This window comes from Meles meles, chromosome 13 (assembly GCF_922984935.1).
Source record: "Meles meles chromosome 13, mMelMel3.1 paternal haplotype, whole genome shotgun sequence".
Taxonomy (NCBI): domain Eukaryota; kingdom Metazoa; phylum Chordata; class Mammalia; order Carnivora; family Mustelidae; genus Meles; species Meles meles.
This window is the reverse complement of record NC_060078.1, coordinates 30529262-30544279: the sequence shown is the minus strand read 5'-3', so window position 1 is coordinate 30544279 and position 15018 is coordinate 30529262. Positions and strand designations below refer to the sequence as shown.

Here is a 15018-nt window from a genome sequence, read left to right as displayed (position 1 = left end):
ACCCATACCCCGACCTTCTAGCTCAGAGAGGACGGTCTGAAAGGCAGGAAAGGGGAAAAGGGAGGAGCAGGTAGTGACACCAGACTGGAAAGGTAACTAGGGGGCAAAGAAAAAAGGGAAGTAAAAGAATGTTTTGAGACAAATGAAAATGGAAATACAACATACCACACTTTGGGGATGCAGTAAAAGCAAAAAGCTTAGTCTCAGAAGGAAGTGTGTAGCAGTGAACATCTACCTTGAGAAAAAAAGAGAAAGACCTTGAATGAAAAATCTCACTTTACACCTCAAGAAAACAGAAAGAAAGGAAAGAACGAAGCCCAAAGTTAGTAGAAGGAAGGGAATAACAAAGATCTGAGCAGAAATAAATGAAATAGAGACTATAAAGACAATAGAAAATATCTATAAAATTAAGGGATGATTTTTTAAAAGATAAATAAAATTGACAACTTTTAGCTAGACTAGGAAAAAAGAGACAATTCCAATAAATAAAAGCAGATACGAAAGAGGAGATGTCACAACTGATATCACAGAAATACAAAGAATCGTAAGAGACTACGATGAACAATTACCCACCAAAAAACTGGGTAACCGAAAGGAAATGGATAAATTCTAGAGCACACAGCCTACTGAGGCTGAGTCATGAAGAAATACAAAATCTGAACAGACCAATAACAAGTCAGGAACTAGTAAACTGGTAAAACTCTAGGGCCAGACGGCTTCACTGGTGAATTCTACCAAACATTTAAGGAATAATTAATACTAATCTTTCTCAAAGTCTTCCAAGATATTGAAGAGGGGGAAATGCTTCCAAAGTTATTATAAGGCCAGCATTCCTCTGATACCAAAGCCGAGTGAGGACACTATAGAAAGAAAGAAAATTATAGGCTAATATCGTTGATGAATATAGCTGTAAAAACCCTCAGCAAAATACTAGCAAACCAAATTCAACAGCACATCAAAAGGATCATAGCCATGATCAAGTGGGATTTATCCCTGGGATGCAATGATGGTTCAACAGCGGCAAATCAGCCTATGTGATACACCACAATAACAATGAAGGATTAAAAATACAATCATTTTGGGGGCGCCTGGGTGGCTCAGTGGGTTAAAGCCTCTACCTTCGGCTCAGGTCATGATCCCAGGGTCCTGGGATCGAGCCGCATTGGGCTCTCTGCTCAGCAGGGAGCCTGCTTCGCCTCTCTCTCTCTGCCTGCTTCTCTGCCTACTTGTGATCTCTGACTGTCAAATGAATAAATAAAATCTTTAAAAAAAATAAAAAATAAATAAAAATACGATCATTTCAATAGATGCAGAAAAAGCATTTGACAAAATTCGATAAAAATGCTCAGCAAATTGGGTCTGGAAAGAATGTACCTCCATTCATAAATCTGCAGCTGATATACCCAGCAGTGAAGAAGTGAAAGCTTCTCCTTTAAGATCAGGAAGAGACAAGTGTCCACTCTCACTACTTCTATTCAACATAGTCCTGGAAGTCCTAAGCCAGAGCAAGAAACTTAGGCAAGAAAAAGAAGTAAAAGTCATCCAAATCAGAAAGGAAGTAAAATTTTCTATTTGCATATGACAGGATCTTATATAGAGGAATCTTAAAGACCCCACGGGTGCCTGGCTGGTTCAGTCAGCTGAGCATCCAATTCTTGATCTCAGCTCAGGTCTCGATCTCAGGGTTGTTAGTTCAAGCCTCGTGTTGGATACTGCACTGGGCATGGACAGTACTTAAAAAAAAAAAAGAAGAAGAAGAAGAAGAAATCTTAAAGATTCCAGCAAAAATCTATTAAAACCAATAAACAAATTCTGTAAAGTTGCAGAATACAAAAATTACCATACACAAATCAGTTGCATTTCTAAACACTAACAATGAACTATGCAAAAAATAAATTAACAAACCCATTGACAATAGCATCAGAAAGAATAAATTATTTAGGGATAAATTTAATCAAGGAAGTGAAAGATCTATATGCTGAAAATCACAAAACACTGATGAAAGAAACTGAAGACAACAGAAATAAATGGAAAGTTATCCTTTGTTTATGGATTGGAAGAATTAATATTACTGAACTATTCATACTACCCACAGTGATCTACAGATTTAATGCAATACCTATCAAAATTCCAATAGCATTTTTTTCACAGACATAGAAAAAAATCTGAAAATTTGTATGGAACCACAATAGACCCCAAAAAGCTAAAGCAATTTTGAGCACAAAAAGCAAAGCTGGAGGCATCATACTGTCTGATTTCAAACTGTATTATAAAGCTACAGTTATCAATATCATATGGTATTGACCCAAAACATATAGATCAATAGAATATATAGATATATAGATCAATAGAACAGGATAGAGAGCCTAGAAATAAACCCAGTCATACCCACTAATTTTCTACAAAAATACAAAGAATACACAATGGGAAAAGGATAGTCTCTTAAATGGTGCTAGGGAAACTGGATATTGACATGCATTAGAATAAATTGGACCGTTATCTTACATCATACACAAAAATAAACTCAAAATGGATAAAAGACTTAAAGACAAGACCTGGAACTATAAAACTCTTCCAAGAAAGCATAGGGGAAAAAAATCCCAGACATTGGTCATGGCAATGATTTCTTGGATCTGACACCAAAAGCACGGGCAACAAAGGCAAAAAGAAACAAGTGGGACTACATTAAACTAAAAAGTTTCTGCACAGCAAAGGAAAGAAACAAAAAAATGAAAAGGCAACCTAGAGAATGAGAGAAAGTATTTGTAAAGCATGTATCTTTCAAGAAGTTAATATCCAAAACATATAAGGAAAAAAATATATATAAGGAACCCTTACAACTGAATGTCAAAAGACAATGACACAAACAAATAATCTGATTAAAAACAGGGTGAGGAACTAAATAAATCTTTCTCCTGATGAGGCAGAGATGGCCAACAGGTATAGGAAAAGATGCTCAATATCATTCATCATCAGGGAAATGCCAATCAAACCACAATGAGATATCACCTAATGCCAATTTGAATGGCTATTAACAAAAAGACAAGAGATAACAAATATTAAAGGGGAGAAAAAGCAAGCTTTGTACACTGTTGGTGGGGCTATAAATTGGTACAACCATTATGGAAAACACTATGAAGTTTCCTCCAAAATTTCAAAATGGAACTATACCATATGACCCAGCAATCCCACTTGTGGGAATACATCCAAATGGTATGATGCAGCATTACTCACCAGAGCCAAGGAATGGGAACAACTTGAGTGTCTATTGACAGATGAATGGATAAAGAAATGAAAAAATGTATATACTTACTTGTTCAACATATTTATATATTTTTATTTTTATACTGTATTGTATACCTGTCCATTGCCTACACACACACATGGAATATTATTTAGGCATAAAAAAGAAGGAAATCCTGCCATTTGTGACAACATGGATCAACCGTGAACCCATTACACTGAGTGAAATAAACCAGACAGAGAAAGACAAATACCACAGGGTAACACTTGTAATGTGGAATCTTTAAACAAAAAAAAAAAAAAGGAGTGGGGAGTCAAACCCATAAAGCTAGAGAGTAGAGTGGTGACTAGCAGGGGCTAGGGGTGGGAAATAGGGAGAGGTTGGCCAAGGGTACAAACCTCTCAGTTATACAGTGAATAAGTTCTGTTGTACACAGAGTGGCTCTAGCTAATACTGTATAGTACACTTGAAATTTGCTGAGGATAGATCTGGAACATTCTCATTAAAAGGAAAGTTCCCATGTGAGGTGATGGACATGTTATTTAACTTGATTGTGGAGATCATTTCACAATGAGTATGTATACCGAATCATCAGGTTGTACAGTTTAAACATGCTGCAAGTTTACTTGTCAATTACACCTCAGTAAAGCTGGCAGGAAGGAAAAAAGAACTGAAACCAAAGACTGAGCCTCTGTCTTGCTGTGTGCCCTGGGGAGGGCTTTCTAACCACTCTGTGCCTCACTGACTCTATTGATAAGATGGGACTCTCCCTACCTGTCTCCTGCAGTTCATAAAATGGGAAGAAGACTGCTGGACTCCAGGGGTGTAGACAGGCCTGTGTTTTAGGTGTTCCCCTGCTCCCCCATCCCGGGCCGGGATGTAGCTGCACCCACGGGGAGTTTGGCAGGAGTCAAAAACCAGGTCATTGAAGGTCTCTGTTCACCCCTGTCTAGGATAACGATGGCTTCCCTAGGCTCAGCCTCCAACAAGAGAGACAACGCAGCCGCAGCACTCCAGCACCTGCTCAGCAGAATAACCAAGGGTGCCAGGAACCAAGCTGTCTGGATGGGGCGAGCTGGAGGCAGGGGAGCGGACAGATGGAACAGAACTTACGCAAACTCACCAAGCTCCCCACGTCCCACCTCCAACACCAAAGCCAGGATGGAGGCCAAGGAATGAGATTATGAGAGAAATAACAGAGCCTTGTGTTGGAAGTCAACCCCACACAGCCACTAGGTTCTTGTGGGACCTTAGGTAAGTCTCTTCTCTCTCCAGGCTTCGGGACAGAAGAGTTGTTATGTAACAAGCGTCCACGAGGGGCCAGAACCACACCGGGTCCTTCACAAGCATTCTCTCCTCAAACCCTCACCCAAAGCCCTGCGAGGGAGGAATCGTAATCCGCTGAGAACCTGAGGATCTGAGGGGCTAAATGACTTGCCCAAGGCCACACAGCCAGTACGAGGCACACACAGCCAGCAATAGAAGGAGCTGGAGACCAGAAGCCCCAAGAACCTCACCTCAAAGGTCCCTGATTCTGCCAACTCTTCCAGGACCAAGCCATCATCCCCTCCTCCCTGGATGACAGCCACAGCCTCCAGCTGGTCCCCCCACAGCCCTGCTGCCTCCCTACTGTCCATTCTCCACTCAGTAGCAAGTAAACTGTAAAGCAGATCGCATCACTTTCTGGCAAAACTCTCCAAAGGCGTCCTACTACCTTTAGAAAAAATTCTGAGCCCCCCAAACCATGGCCTATGAGGACCTACAAGATCTGCCCTGGTGACCCTTTCCGACTTTGCCTTCTGTCCCTCCCTATCGCTTACCTGCTTCAGCCCAGCAGCCTGCACGCTGCTCCACAGATCTGCCAAGCTCCTTTCTGTCTCAGTGGTTCCCCCTGCCTGGACCTCCGTTCCCCCTGTGCCTCAGCGGGTAGGTTCCTTTTCATTCTTCCCGCATTCCCTCGTCTGCCCCAGGCACATACCTGTCACCTTTTCTGTGTTCCTGTTCTCTGGTTTACTCATTCAGTGCCCATCTCCCCAGTGGAATGGACGTTCCACAAGGAATTATCTGCCCTGCTCTCCGCACACCCCAGTTTACACAGCCCAGGACGCGCACGTGGGTGCCCAGCACACACATGTGGCTGACACCCGCATCAGAGGCCCACCTGATTCCGGAAGATCAAGGCCACCACTCCACCGATGAGCTCAATTATGAGGCAAATCCCAAGGATGTACATGAACTGAAAAACAAAATTCAGAGATTCACTGAGAGGGGCAAGCAAAGGGCCATTTGCTCCAAGGTCAAGTTTGTGGGAGCTCTAATTGGCTGGTGGGCCTTTTGCTCCTTCTTCCTGTGAGGACACAGGATGTGGACAGATATTCCCCGGGAAAACCCATCTCTGGAGCCGGTCCGCAGTCAGGAAGGGTGACTCAGCTGTCTGGGCCAGATGGCCGTGGAGGGTTGTCTCAGGCGTCCTCCGCAGTCTGGGGGGAAAAACACCCCTTTGCCGTCACCAGCACCGCCATGAGGAGAGCGGGTCCCCACTGCAGCTGCCCCAGATGCAGGCCTGGCCCGATGGGAAGGCAGGAGCAGCATCTCCAGCTTTGCCTGCAGAGCCCCTCAGAAGCCACTTCCCAGACCCCCTCAGAGTGGGTGACGCAATGTCTGAGGCTTGAGGGACATATACCCCCGCCCCCGGCCCCTTATCACAGCGCAGCCGTTGTCCAAACTGATGTCAGCAACTTCCGGCCTCAGGCAGCCCCAGTACCCTGCTTGTACTGGCTCTGAGCAGCTTCCCAAGTGAGGGGCGACACTGAGGTCAAACATACATGTGGGTGCAGGATGAACAGATCTGCCAACCCAGTCCCCCCAGCTTTGGGGAGCCATTCCTCACTTCAGAGAAAGGGGGCTCGGTGAGGCTGACCCCAGGGCAAGGACTTGGCCCAAGCAGGGGTAACCCAATCCTGGGGTTACCAGGAAAGATCCTCTCAATCCAGAGCGGATGGGTCTGAGGCTATGGGTGACCCTTGCAAAGACAGCCTGAGGACGGGGAGGCGGCAAGAGAGAGAAGAGTCCAAGGTCTAAGCCATGGCACCAGCATGGGATTGCTGATTACGTGAGCCAGTGACTGACTCACCACCAAGGTTTTTGGGGTTTGCTGGCTGCCATTCCAGTGTGGTTTCTCCCACTTGCACTGGAGAGGCGGGAGCAGCACAGTTTAAATAGGACGAGAGTATCCAGACGAGCCTTGACCCGCCATAGCGGCTGGTCTCTCTCGGGCCAACGTGAACAGGTAGGCTGATCCAGTAACCCTCTAGAAAGTCTGGTTTGAGGCAAGGACTGGAAAAAATGGGCTGCCCAGGGTCCCGGGGGCATTCTCGCCAGCTGTCCAGGGAACTCCGAGGACACCCGCCCCCGCCCACCGGCTGAGAGGCACCCGGGGCCCACTCACCGCTTGGAGAAGGCACAGGTTGTCTCGGAGGGAAGCCAGCACACCAATGAAGGAGACAATGAACATGATGACCCCCAGGAGGATGAGGATGATGGCTGGGGCCAGAAAGGCACTTTCAAGGGTTTTATATTTCTGCCTCTCCACCTCTGCATAGATGCCCACCGACAGGACCAGGGCTCCGATCAGCTGCAGCAAGAAAGCAGGGAGTGAGAGAGAAGAGGGACTGGCGGTCACTTGATTACCCTATAAAGAGTTCATGGGGGGCTCTGGTGCCCGCCATGGGGGACTCACCCCAGATGACCATACATGAGGGAACCTGCTATGGGCTGAATTGTGCCCCCGGCAAAGTTCAGACGCTGCACTCTTCACCCCCCCCCACCAAGTACCTCAGAATGTGACTATATTTGGAGATAGAGCCTTTAAAGCGGTAATTAAGTTAAAATGAGGTCATATGGGTGGGCCTTAATCCCGTAAGACTGGTGTCCTTATAAGAAGAGATCAGGCCACAGACACACACGGAGGGGAGAGCATGTGAAGACCCGGGGAGAAGGGGGCCATTTGCACACCAAAGAGAGAGGCCTCAGGAGAAACCGACCCTGTCAGACCTTGAACTTGGCCTTCTGGCCTCTAGAGCTGTGAGGAAATGAATTTCTGTGGTTGAAGCATGGAGCAAACGGGCACAGACCCTCTTTAGAGGAAAGTACCCAGGAGCTTGGGGCCCCTGGGATGCCTGTGACACAGGCAGGTTCCTCCCTCCCCCCCAACCCCGGGGACATTTCAGAGCTGCAGCATGCACTCCCCTAAATGTGGAATGTATTTACACGAGGACCCTCAGGAAGGCAGAGGGCTGGCGAGGGAGGAATTTTGAGGGGATTTTGATGTCAAATTCCTTGTCGATCAACTTTCCCAACAGTGGAAAGATGACTGAGTTGAACTGTGTCAGGAAAAACCAGGTCACAAAGCTCTTTGGAGGGCCCCTCTTGTCTCTCAGCCTAAAAGCCTCGTACTAAATTTTCAGGGAATTTTATCAGCTGACACCACTCCTGAGCCTGAGATGAGTCTGGGGCTACGCTGCTGCCCTGGGATCCCAGTGTAGTGTCCCGACTGGCCCCTTCGCCCATTCTCCACACAGAGTGACCAGGCAACCCCTTACAGAGCAGGCTGGTTCTCTGTGTGCTGAGAATGAAAGCCACAACCCTAAGCACAGATGACAGTTCCACAGGACCTATCTGAGCTCACCTCTCCCTGCCTTCCCTCCCTCACTCAGCTTTCGCAGCACTGGGTTCCTTACTGCTGGTGGAACACACTAAAGGCACCACCCCAGGGCTTTTGCACAGGCTGCTCCCACTGCCTAGACTGCTCTTCTTCCTGACATCCACAGGGTTCACTCCCTCAGCTTCCTCTTGTCTTTGCTCAGTTGTCAGCTGCTTTGTGAGGCTTTCCCTGGGGCCATCTTATTTAAAAGTAGAAAATCCTTCCCTCTGAAACTCCTGATCCCATGCCCCACTTTATTTTTCTCTTCTGCCCTGACCAGTATTTAACAGGCGGCTTTTTTCTTCTGCTTTGTAATTGTTTGTCTTTCCCCATGAGACTCTAAGCTCCATGTCAGGAGGGATTTTCCAACTGTTTGGGGTATCTCCAGCATCAGGACAGTCTTGACATTTAGGAAGAATAGTCAGGGCTTACAATCCATGTGTACTGAGTGGATGTGAGCCAGACTTCCCAGTCAACCCCCTTGGGTTTGAGTCTGACGCTGTGTACCTCTTGCCTGTCCAAGGATTCTGAGTTCCCCTGCCACACTTCCTGAGGGCAAGGACACATCACTAGATACTCTGGGCTTCCCCACCAGGAGATGGTGGTATGGGACAGTAACCAGAGCCGCAGCGAGGCCAGCTAAGGTCCAAGCAAAGGAAGTGAGGGGTAATACCAACAGGATGTTGGTGAGATATACTAGAGTCAACAGCCAGAACACCAAGGAGGCTGCCTCTCCAGTTCCTTAGTGGCCTTAAATTGGTTCTAATGTGCCCTCCAAATAGATGCCCTTGACTTCCTTCTGCAGAGCACTAAGACCATCCTGGGGAAAGGGAAGTGCCTGCTTTCTCTGAAGCTTTGACAAGTGGCCAGGATGCCGAAAGTCAAACAGAATGAGCTTACTTAGAAACACCGGATAACAGAGGATGGCCAGGAAGCTGTCCCCCCGGGGAAAAGTTGACTATATCAGGAAAACCGTCCACGAAATGATGTCATGAAAAGTACCCACTTGGAAAAAAAAAAAGTACCCACTTGGGTGAATGTTTAAATTTATAAGCCAAAACACACACACACACACTCACTCACATGAAACTTTCTACAGGAAAATGGTGACCCCAGAAAGTAAAGTCTACCTTTTACCGAGCTAGATGGATCAAAGTCTATCTGGTCAGTTCATGCTCCAAAACCCAGAACAAGGTGAGATCATTGTTCAAGCTCGGCCTAAGCTCTATGCGTGCCCTAGAACAAGACTAAGCAGCTGAAAAACAGTCCTTTCTGGCCTTTCTAAATTACCAGACTTCTAAGGAATCACTCGCTCAACCCTAACCCTGAAGCAGACACAGAGCCCAGAGATCCCTCCACCCCAAAGCTGAAGATCATGGTTAAAAAGGACCCCACACGGACGGACTGACAGACAGATGGAAGTCTTGAGAGCACAGGCAGGGACTGAATTAAATATGCAAGAACACTGGGGCGCCTGGGTGGATCAGTGGGTTAAAGCCTCTGCCTTCAGCTCAGGTCATGGTCTCAGGGTCCTGGGATCGAGCCCCGCATCGGGCTCTCTGCTCAGCTGGGAGCCTGCTTCCTCCTCTCTCCCTGCCTGCCTCTCTGACGACTTGTAATCTCTGTCTATCAAATCAATAAATAAAATCTTTTAAAAAAGAAACAAGCAAAAAAAAAACAACAAAGAAATATGCAAGGACACAACGTACATGCGGACGACAGAGGAGGGATTTATCCTCTGGGTGAAGTGTCATTCTTACGCTGCCACTAACCCAACGAAATTACATCATAAATTTTCAAAACTGATTCCATATACTTCTGAGAATTTTGTGTTTCCCGTTTTAAAGAAAAAAAAAAAAAAAAGTCTTCCGGGCAGGAGGGCTCTTAGCCTGTGTCCCTTGCTCATGCCTGCCTAAGGCTATGCTTCTGGGCTAAGGTAGCCTGCTTTGGAAACCACCTCCAAAACACCAGAGCAGAATTGACCCAGCCCTCTCCATAAAGGCATAAAGTAGCTTCTTCTATTTTTACAAGCTCCCTAGAGCCCCAGGACCCACTCCAGGATGGCCTTGCCCACAGGAAACGACACTTCCTTTGGTGTGCTCTCCTTCCTGGTGCAAAGCATTGCATTTTCCTTGCTCGTCAGCCTTGCAACATTCCCAGACCACTAAAGCCATAGGAAATACTCCTGTGGCAAAAGCATCCCAACTCCCCCCGCACTGTGAAAACTGAACCATCACACACGTGTTTCTCCTGGTCCAGCCCGACAAGCCCCAAGGGACACAGCACACACTGCTCTGGGCTCCTCCCTCAAGAGCTCAGGGGGCCATGGGCATGGGGAGAGGCAGCTGTACCCCTCCCAGGAACTTCAACATTTCCAATGATATTTACATCTCCAGTGACATCAGTTTATGTTTGCATTTGAGTACAAAATTAACTGTCAGGGTGAGCATGCAATCTCATCCAGAACTCTGCTAATTATAGCCTTTCCCCAAGGCTGCGGGAGACCACTCCAGCCCCAGCCAATAGCAAATGGCCCATTTGTCTTGCAACTTCAGCTAGACAGGGCTGGGACGGAGGGGTGGGAGGGCACATGGCCATGCCCATCTGGGGCCAAGCAGGGGATGCCCCCGGCAGCCCCCAGCCCAGGCCCAAAGCTCCAGGGTTTGCAAACCCTGTGGCATCTTCAACAAGCTTCTCAGGAGCCCTGTGGCCCAGCATAAACCAGCCTGAAGGATCCCGAGGAGCCCTCCAGCTAGGAAGCAGCCCTTCCTCCCCCACAGGGAAAGGCCCAGCTTCATAGGGATGCTGGAAGCAGGAGGCCCTGGGAGGCATTCCAGCACCTGTGTTCCCTCCTCCCGGAAGCATCTGGCCACGGGTCTGCTGGCTCATCCCCAGCTGGGGCAAATCTCACAACATTTTCACCCTAAAAGGCACACACTAGTCACCGATTACGTTCCAGACCTGGAGGTCACAGGAGTCACAAGACTAGATAGGGGTAAGACTGGCATAAGATAGGGGTCAGAGAGGCTGGAAATGACCTCTACAGTCTGAAGGATGGAATTTAGCAGGTCTCTGAACTGGGGATGGAGAAAAAAGTCGTATCTTTACTTTTGCTAGCTTCCAGCTGAAATGTTTCTGACACCAAAAATGTGAAGTTCCCTAGTCCATGTGGGGGGGGAAGCAAGCTGCAGTTCCTACCATGGAGAGGGGCAGAAGGAGCTGGGGATTCAAACAAAGGTGAGGGGAGACAGGGAATGGGAGGAAATCAGGGTGGGCTTCCTGGAGGAATCAGTGTTTCCTGGAAGGTCCCAGGAATTGCTTCATTCTGGAATGAGTTCATGAGGCACTTGAGGCTCCAGAGTTCTCTGTCGGGCCCCAACAAAACACCTTCCTGAGTTTCTAGCTTTTAAAGGATGTAGGAACTCGCTAAACTCCAGGGCCCCAGAGAGACTCTAAATCAGATGGGGTTGGCAGGGCTCCTACATCCGGACCTCACATCCATCAGCCCTTCTGCCCCAGACCCATCCTGCCTGTGCCTGGGCAGACGGCCACCCCCTCCTCGGCATGCATACCAGCTTGTCTCCTGCACGGAAGGAGAAACAGAGATGAGACAAGAGATGGGATATGGCATTCTGGGCCTCTATTATCAGCTCAGTGCTCCTGGCCATGTCCCCTTTGGGGCTCATTTGTCACCTGTGAAATAATAAAGCCTGCTGCCATTTACCGAGTGATGATGTCGCACGGGAGCCCGCGAATACTAGACCTGCATCACCCCCCCTTAACCTTCCCACCCCTCCCACACCCAAGAAAGGACTGGTCTCATGTTCCAGGCCAGGCGCTCATCTAAATCAAGGGACCCAGAGTGTAGGATAGGCAGAGTCAGGGTTCCCCACCAAAAGCCTGTCTGCCTGACCCACCGCTAAGGCCTCCAGACAGGCCTTTCGATAAGACCTGGAGAGAAGGGGTCCACAATGTCTTGGCAAAATCCAAAGTAATCATGAACAGAGCAGTGCTTCCCGGGCAGGTGCTGCGATGACGCTGACTCCTGTCTGCAGCCACCTGCCATGTGTGGCAAGCCAGCTCTTGTGTGCCCAAGGAGCTATGTTTTTGTTTTTGTTTTTGTTTTTAAAGATTTTATTTATTTATTTGACAGAGAGAGATCACAAGTAGGGAGAGGCAGGCAGAGAGAGAGGAGGAAGCAGGCTCCCCGCTGAGCAGAGAGCCCGATGCGGGGCTCAATCGCAGGATCCTGGGATCATGACCTGAGCCGAAGGCAGAGGCTTTAACCCACTGAGCCACCCAGGCGCCCCTTGTTTTTGTTTTTTTTAAGATTTTATTTATTTATTTATTTGACAGAGAGAAATCACAATTAGGCAGAGAGGCAGGCAGAGAGAGAGGCAGAAGCAGGCTCCCTGATGAGCAGAGAGCCCGATGCAGGGGCCCGATCCCAGGACCCTGGGATCATGACCTGAGCAGAAGGCAGAGGCTTTAACACACTGAGCCATCCAGGCGCCCTAGAACTACAGTTATTTAAAAAAGTTTTATGTTTATTTATTTGACAGAGAGAGACATGGTGAGAGAAGGCACACAAACAGGGGGAGTGGGAGAGGGAGAAGCAGGCTTCCCGCTGAGCAGGAAGCCCAATGAGGGCTGGAACCCAGGGCCCTGGGATCATGATCTGAGCCAAAGGCAGACACTTGATGACTGAGCCACCCAGGCACCCCAAAAACTACATTTTTAATTTCATTTCACTGTGATTAATTTAAACATGGCCACAGGTAGCTAGGGGGACACACCGCTTGAGATGTCTCCCATTGGATGCTGTCCCTTGCTGCTCTCCACAATGCTCCTCTCTGAAGTCACAGTGACCACCCTTATTTAGAAACCAAGGCCCCAATCATCTGGTCACTAGCTGGAGAGGGTTCAATTCATCTTCACTGACCTCATTTAGTAGAAAGGAGTCTCTTCTCCCAGTTGGCCCAAGAAAGCTCATTTCATATTGTCCCACTCCTCTTGCGCCCAAGGAAAGCAGGTCCGACCTGATGCAGAAGGCCCTGGCAGTGCCCCCAACCCAGACTGATAGGGGGTCCGTCTGTCCTCCAGACCCACCTCCAGGGCCACAGGGCATTTCCAAGCTCTCTGGTCCTAGAGCCCAGCGCCCCCGCCCTGGCCCCAGCCACTGCCACGGCAGTCCGTGCTTGCAGAATGGGGCTCCTCCCAACCCCAAGTCATAGCCAGCCCCTTGAGAAAGCAGTGGCTGCTGTCACCTGCTGCCGGCAAAGAAGCCAGTCTCTGGCCTTTGTCACCAGTACTTTGCTGTCAACTCCGCCCTGACCCTGGACAGGACCTCCTTCTTTTAACAAAATATGGGCATCAGGTGCAAAGAACCTGGGTAATTGCAATCCTCGGTCCATGACACTCTGTGACATAGCCCGCTTTCACTTATAATGTCATAAGCACTGCTGACTACCCAGTTCTGTCCCCGCTGATCTGGCATGTCCCCACTGTCACACGCTAAGGTCCCACATATGCTTAGGTTTGTTTGTGGCTCCTTACGCCTCCCTCGGTCGGTCCGGCAATGCCCAAACAAACCTCCCCACCCTGAAGTACAGCTTTAAAACACATCTGGGCATCTGAAGGCCAAGTCCCTTCCTGTCTTCTTTCAAAGTGGCTAGATATCCTTGGACCTTAAGTCTCGCGGATACATTTTAGAGTCACCGAATCAAATTCCAAGAAAAACCTGAGTTCAACCGGGTCACACTGAATCTGTGGCTCCCTTTGGGGAGGACCGGCATCCCTACCTGGGCTTCCTGTCCGTGAGCAAGACTTATTCCTTCTTTGCGTCTTCTTTATTATGACTTCTCTATGAACGGTGCTCTCTGTCCCCTTCGAGTTTTTTGGGCAGAAATGGGGAAAGGCCTCGGGAAGGCCGGAGGGCTCCCCAGCTAGGTCCAGGGGTGGCAAATGTGGCCTTTGGAAAACAAACCTCTAGGAAACAAGGTGGGTACAACCAGTCTGTTTTGCTTCCCCTCCTGTCGCTAACAGTTAGAGAAACTTGATTTCGAAGACTCCTAAACGCACACAGCACTTTCCAGGCTATGCAAGAGCTGAGCTGGGAGGTTGGGCAGCCCCAGGCAGGGCAGAGAGTGGAATTTCTAATCAAGAACTCCCCACACATACCAAGCACTGTGGGTAAGAGCTGACCCAGCTGGGACTCTCCTGAGGAAGTCTGGGGGCAGACAGGTGGGAAGTGGTAAAACAGACAACCGATAAGGATATTCTGAGACAAGAGGCAGAATTACTTCCTTGTGGGACAGCAGAGCATGCCCCCACTGGAGCCGAGCCTGGAAGGCTGCAAGGGAGTTTGACTTCCCACCACTGGGTCCTCCACGAGTGTAGGGACCACTGGCCCAGAGAACCTGCTGCAGGAGTGAATCTGAGACCGGCTCTTGCTTCAGAGGTCCATAAGTCCAAAGAAGAAACTCTGGTGATGGCCTTCTAGAACTGAGCGTTCCAAGGCCTACGGATCAGTGACTTGCGGTTCATCTGAAAACAGGGAAAGAGCCAAGGGGAAAAGGAGAGTCAAGAGCAGACCACCACCCCCCAGGACACCCCTCTCCCTGGTTTTCTTTCACCTCCCTCTCCAGACCTCTCACTCCCCAGCCCCTTCACTATGTCAGAACCAAGAAAGCCAGAAGCCCCCTCCCAGGGCTGTGTTCCCATGGCATCTGCTGGGTGATTATTCCCAGATCTCCGCCCAGGGGCGGGCTCATTAACAGAGGCCCATCAGCACAAGAAGTCTGGAATGCATCCTGGGTGGGTGGGCCTGGCACCGGGGACAGGAAGTCCCCCAACTCTGGTCACAGCAGGCAGCGTCCCAGGCCTATGGATGGAGCTCCCACTGAGAGGCGAGGACTGGGGAATGGAGACTGGGATCTGGGCTTGGGGCTCCTCAGGAGGAAGAGCTCTGGGTCTGCGGGTGCTTCTTGCTCGGGTGCCCACTCGGGAGCATACTCTGGGTCAAACCACCACTGATTACCCTCTGCCTTCCCCTGCAGCACGCAGTGTCCAG

The 15018-nt window shown here is 49.0% G+C and overlaps 1 protein-coding gene across 2 annotated transcripts in view; it reads right to left on the bottom strand.

Annotated features, from left to right (window-relative positions):
* The window catches only part of TSPAN15 (tetraspanin 15), a 50039-nt gene that overhangs the window by 14519 nt on the left and 20502 nt on the right, over window positions 1-15018 (bottom strand). For both annotated transcript variants that reach the window (XM_046026667.1, XM_046026666.1), the window contains exons 2-3: window positions 6693-6878; window positions 5406-5480 (exon numbers count right to left, since the gene is read on the bottom strand). In XM_046026667.1, the coding sequence (XP_045882623.1) occupies window positions 5406-5480; window positions 6693-6878 (261 nt within the window). The remainder of the gene's footprint in view (window positions 1-5405; window positions 5481-6692; window positions 6879-15018) is intronic.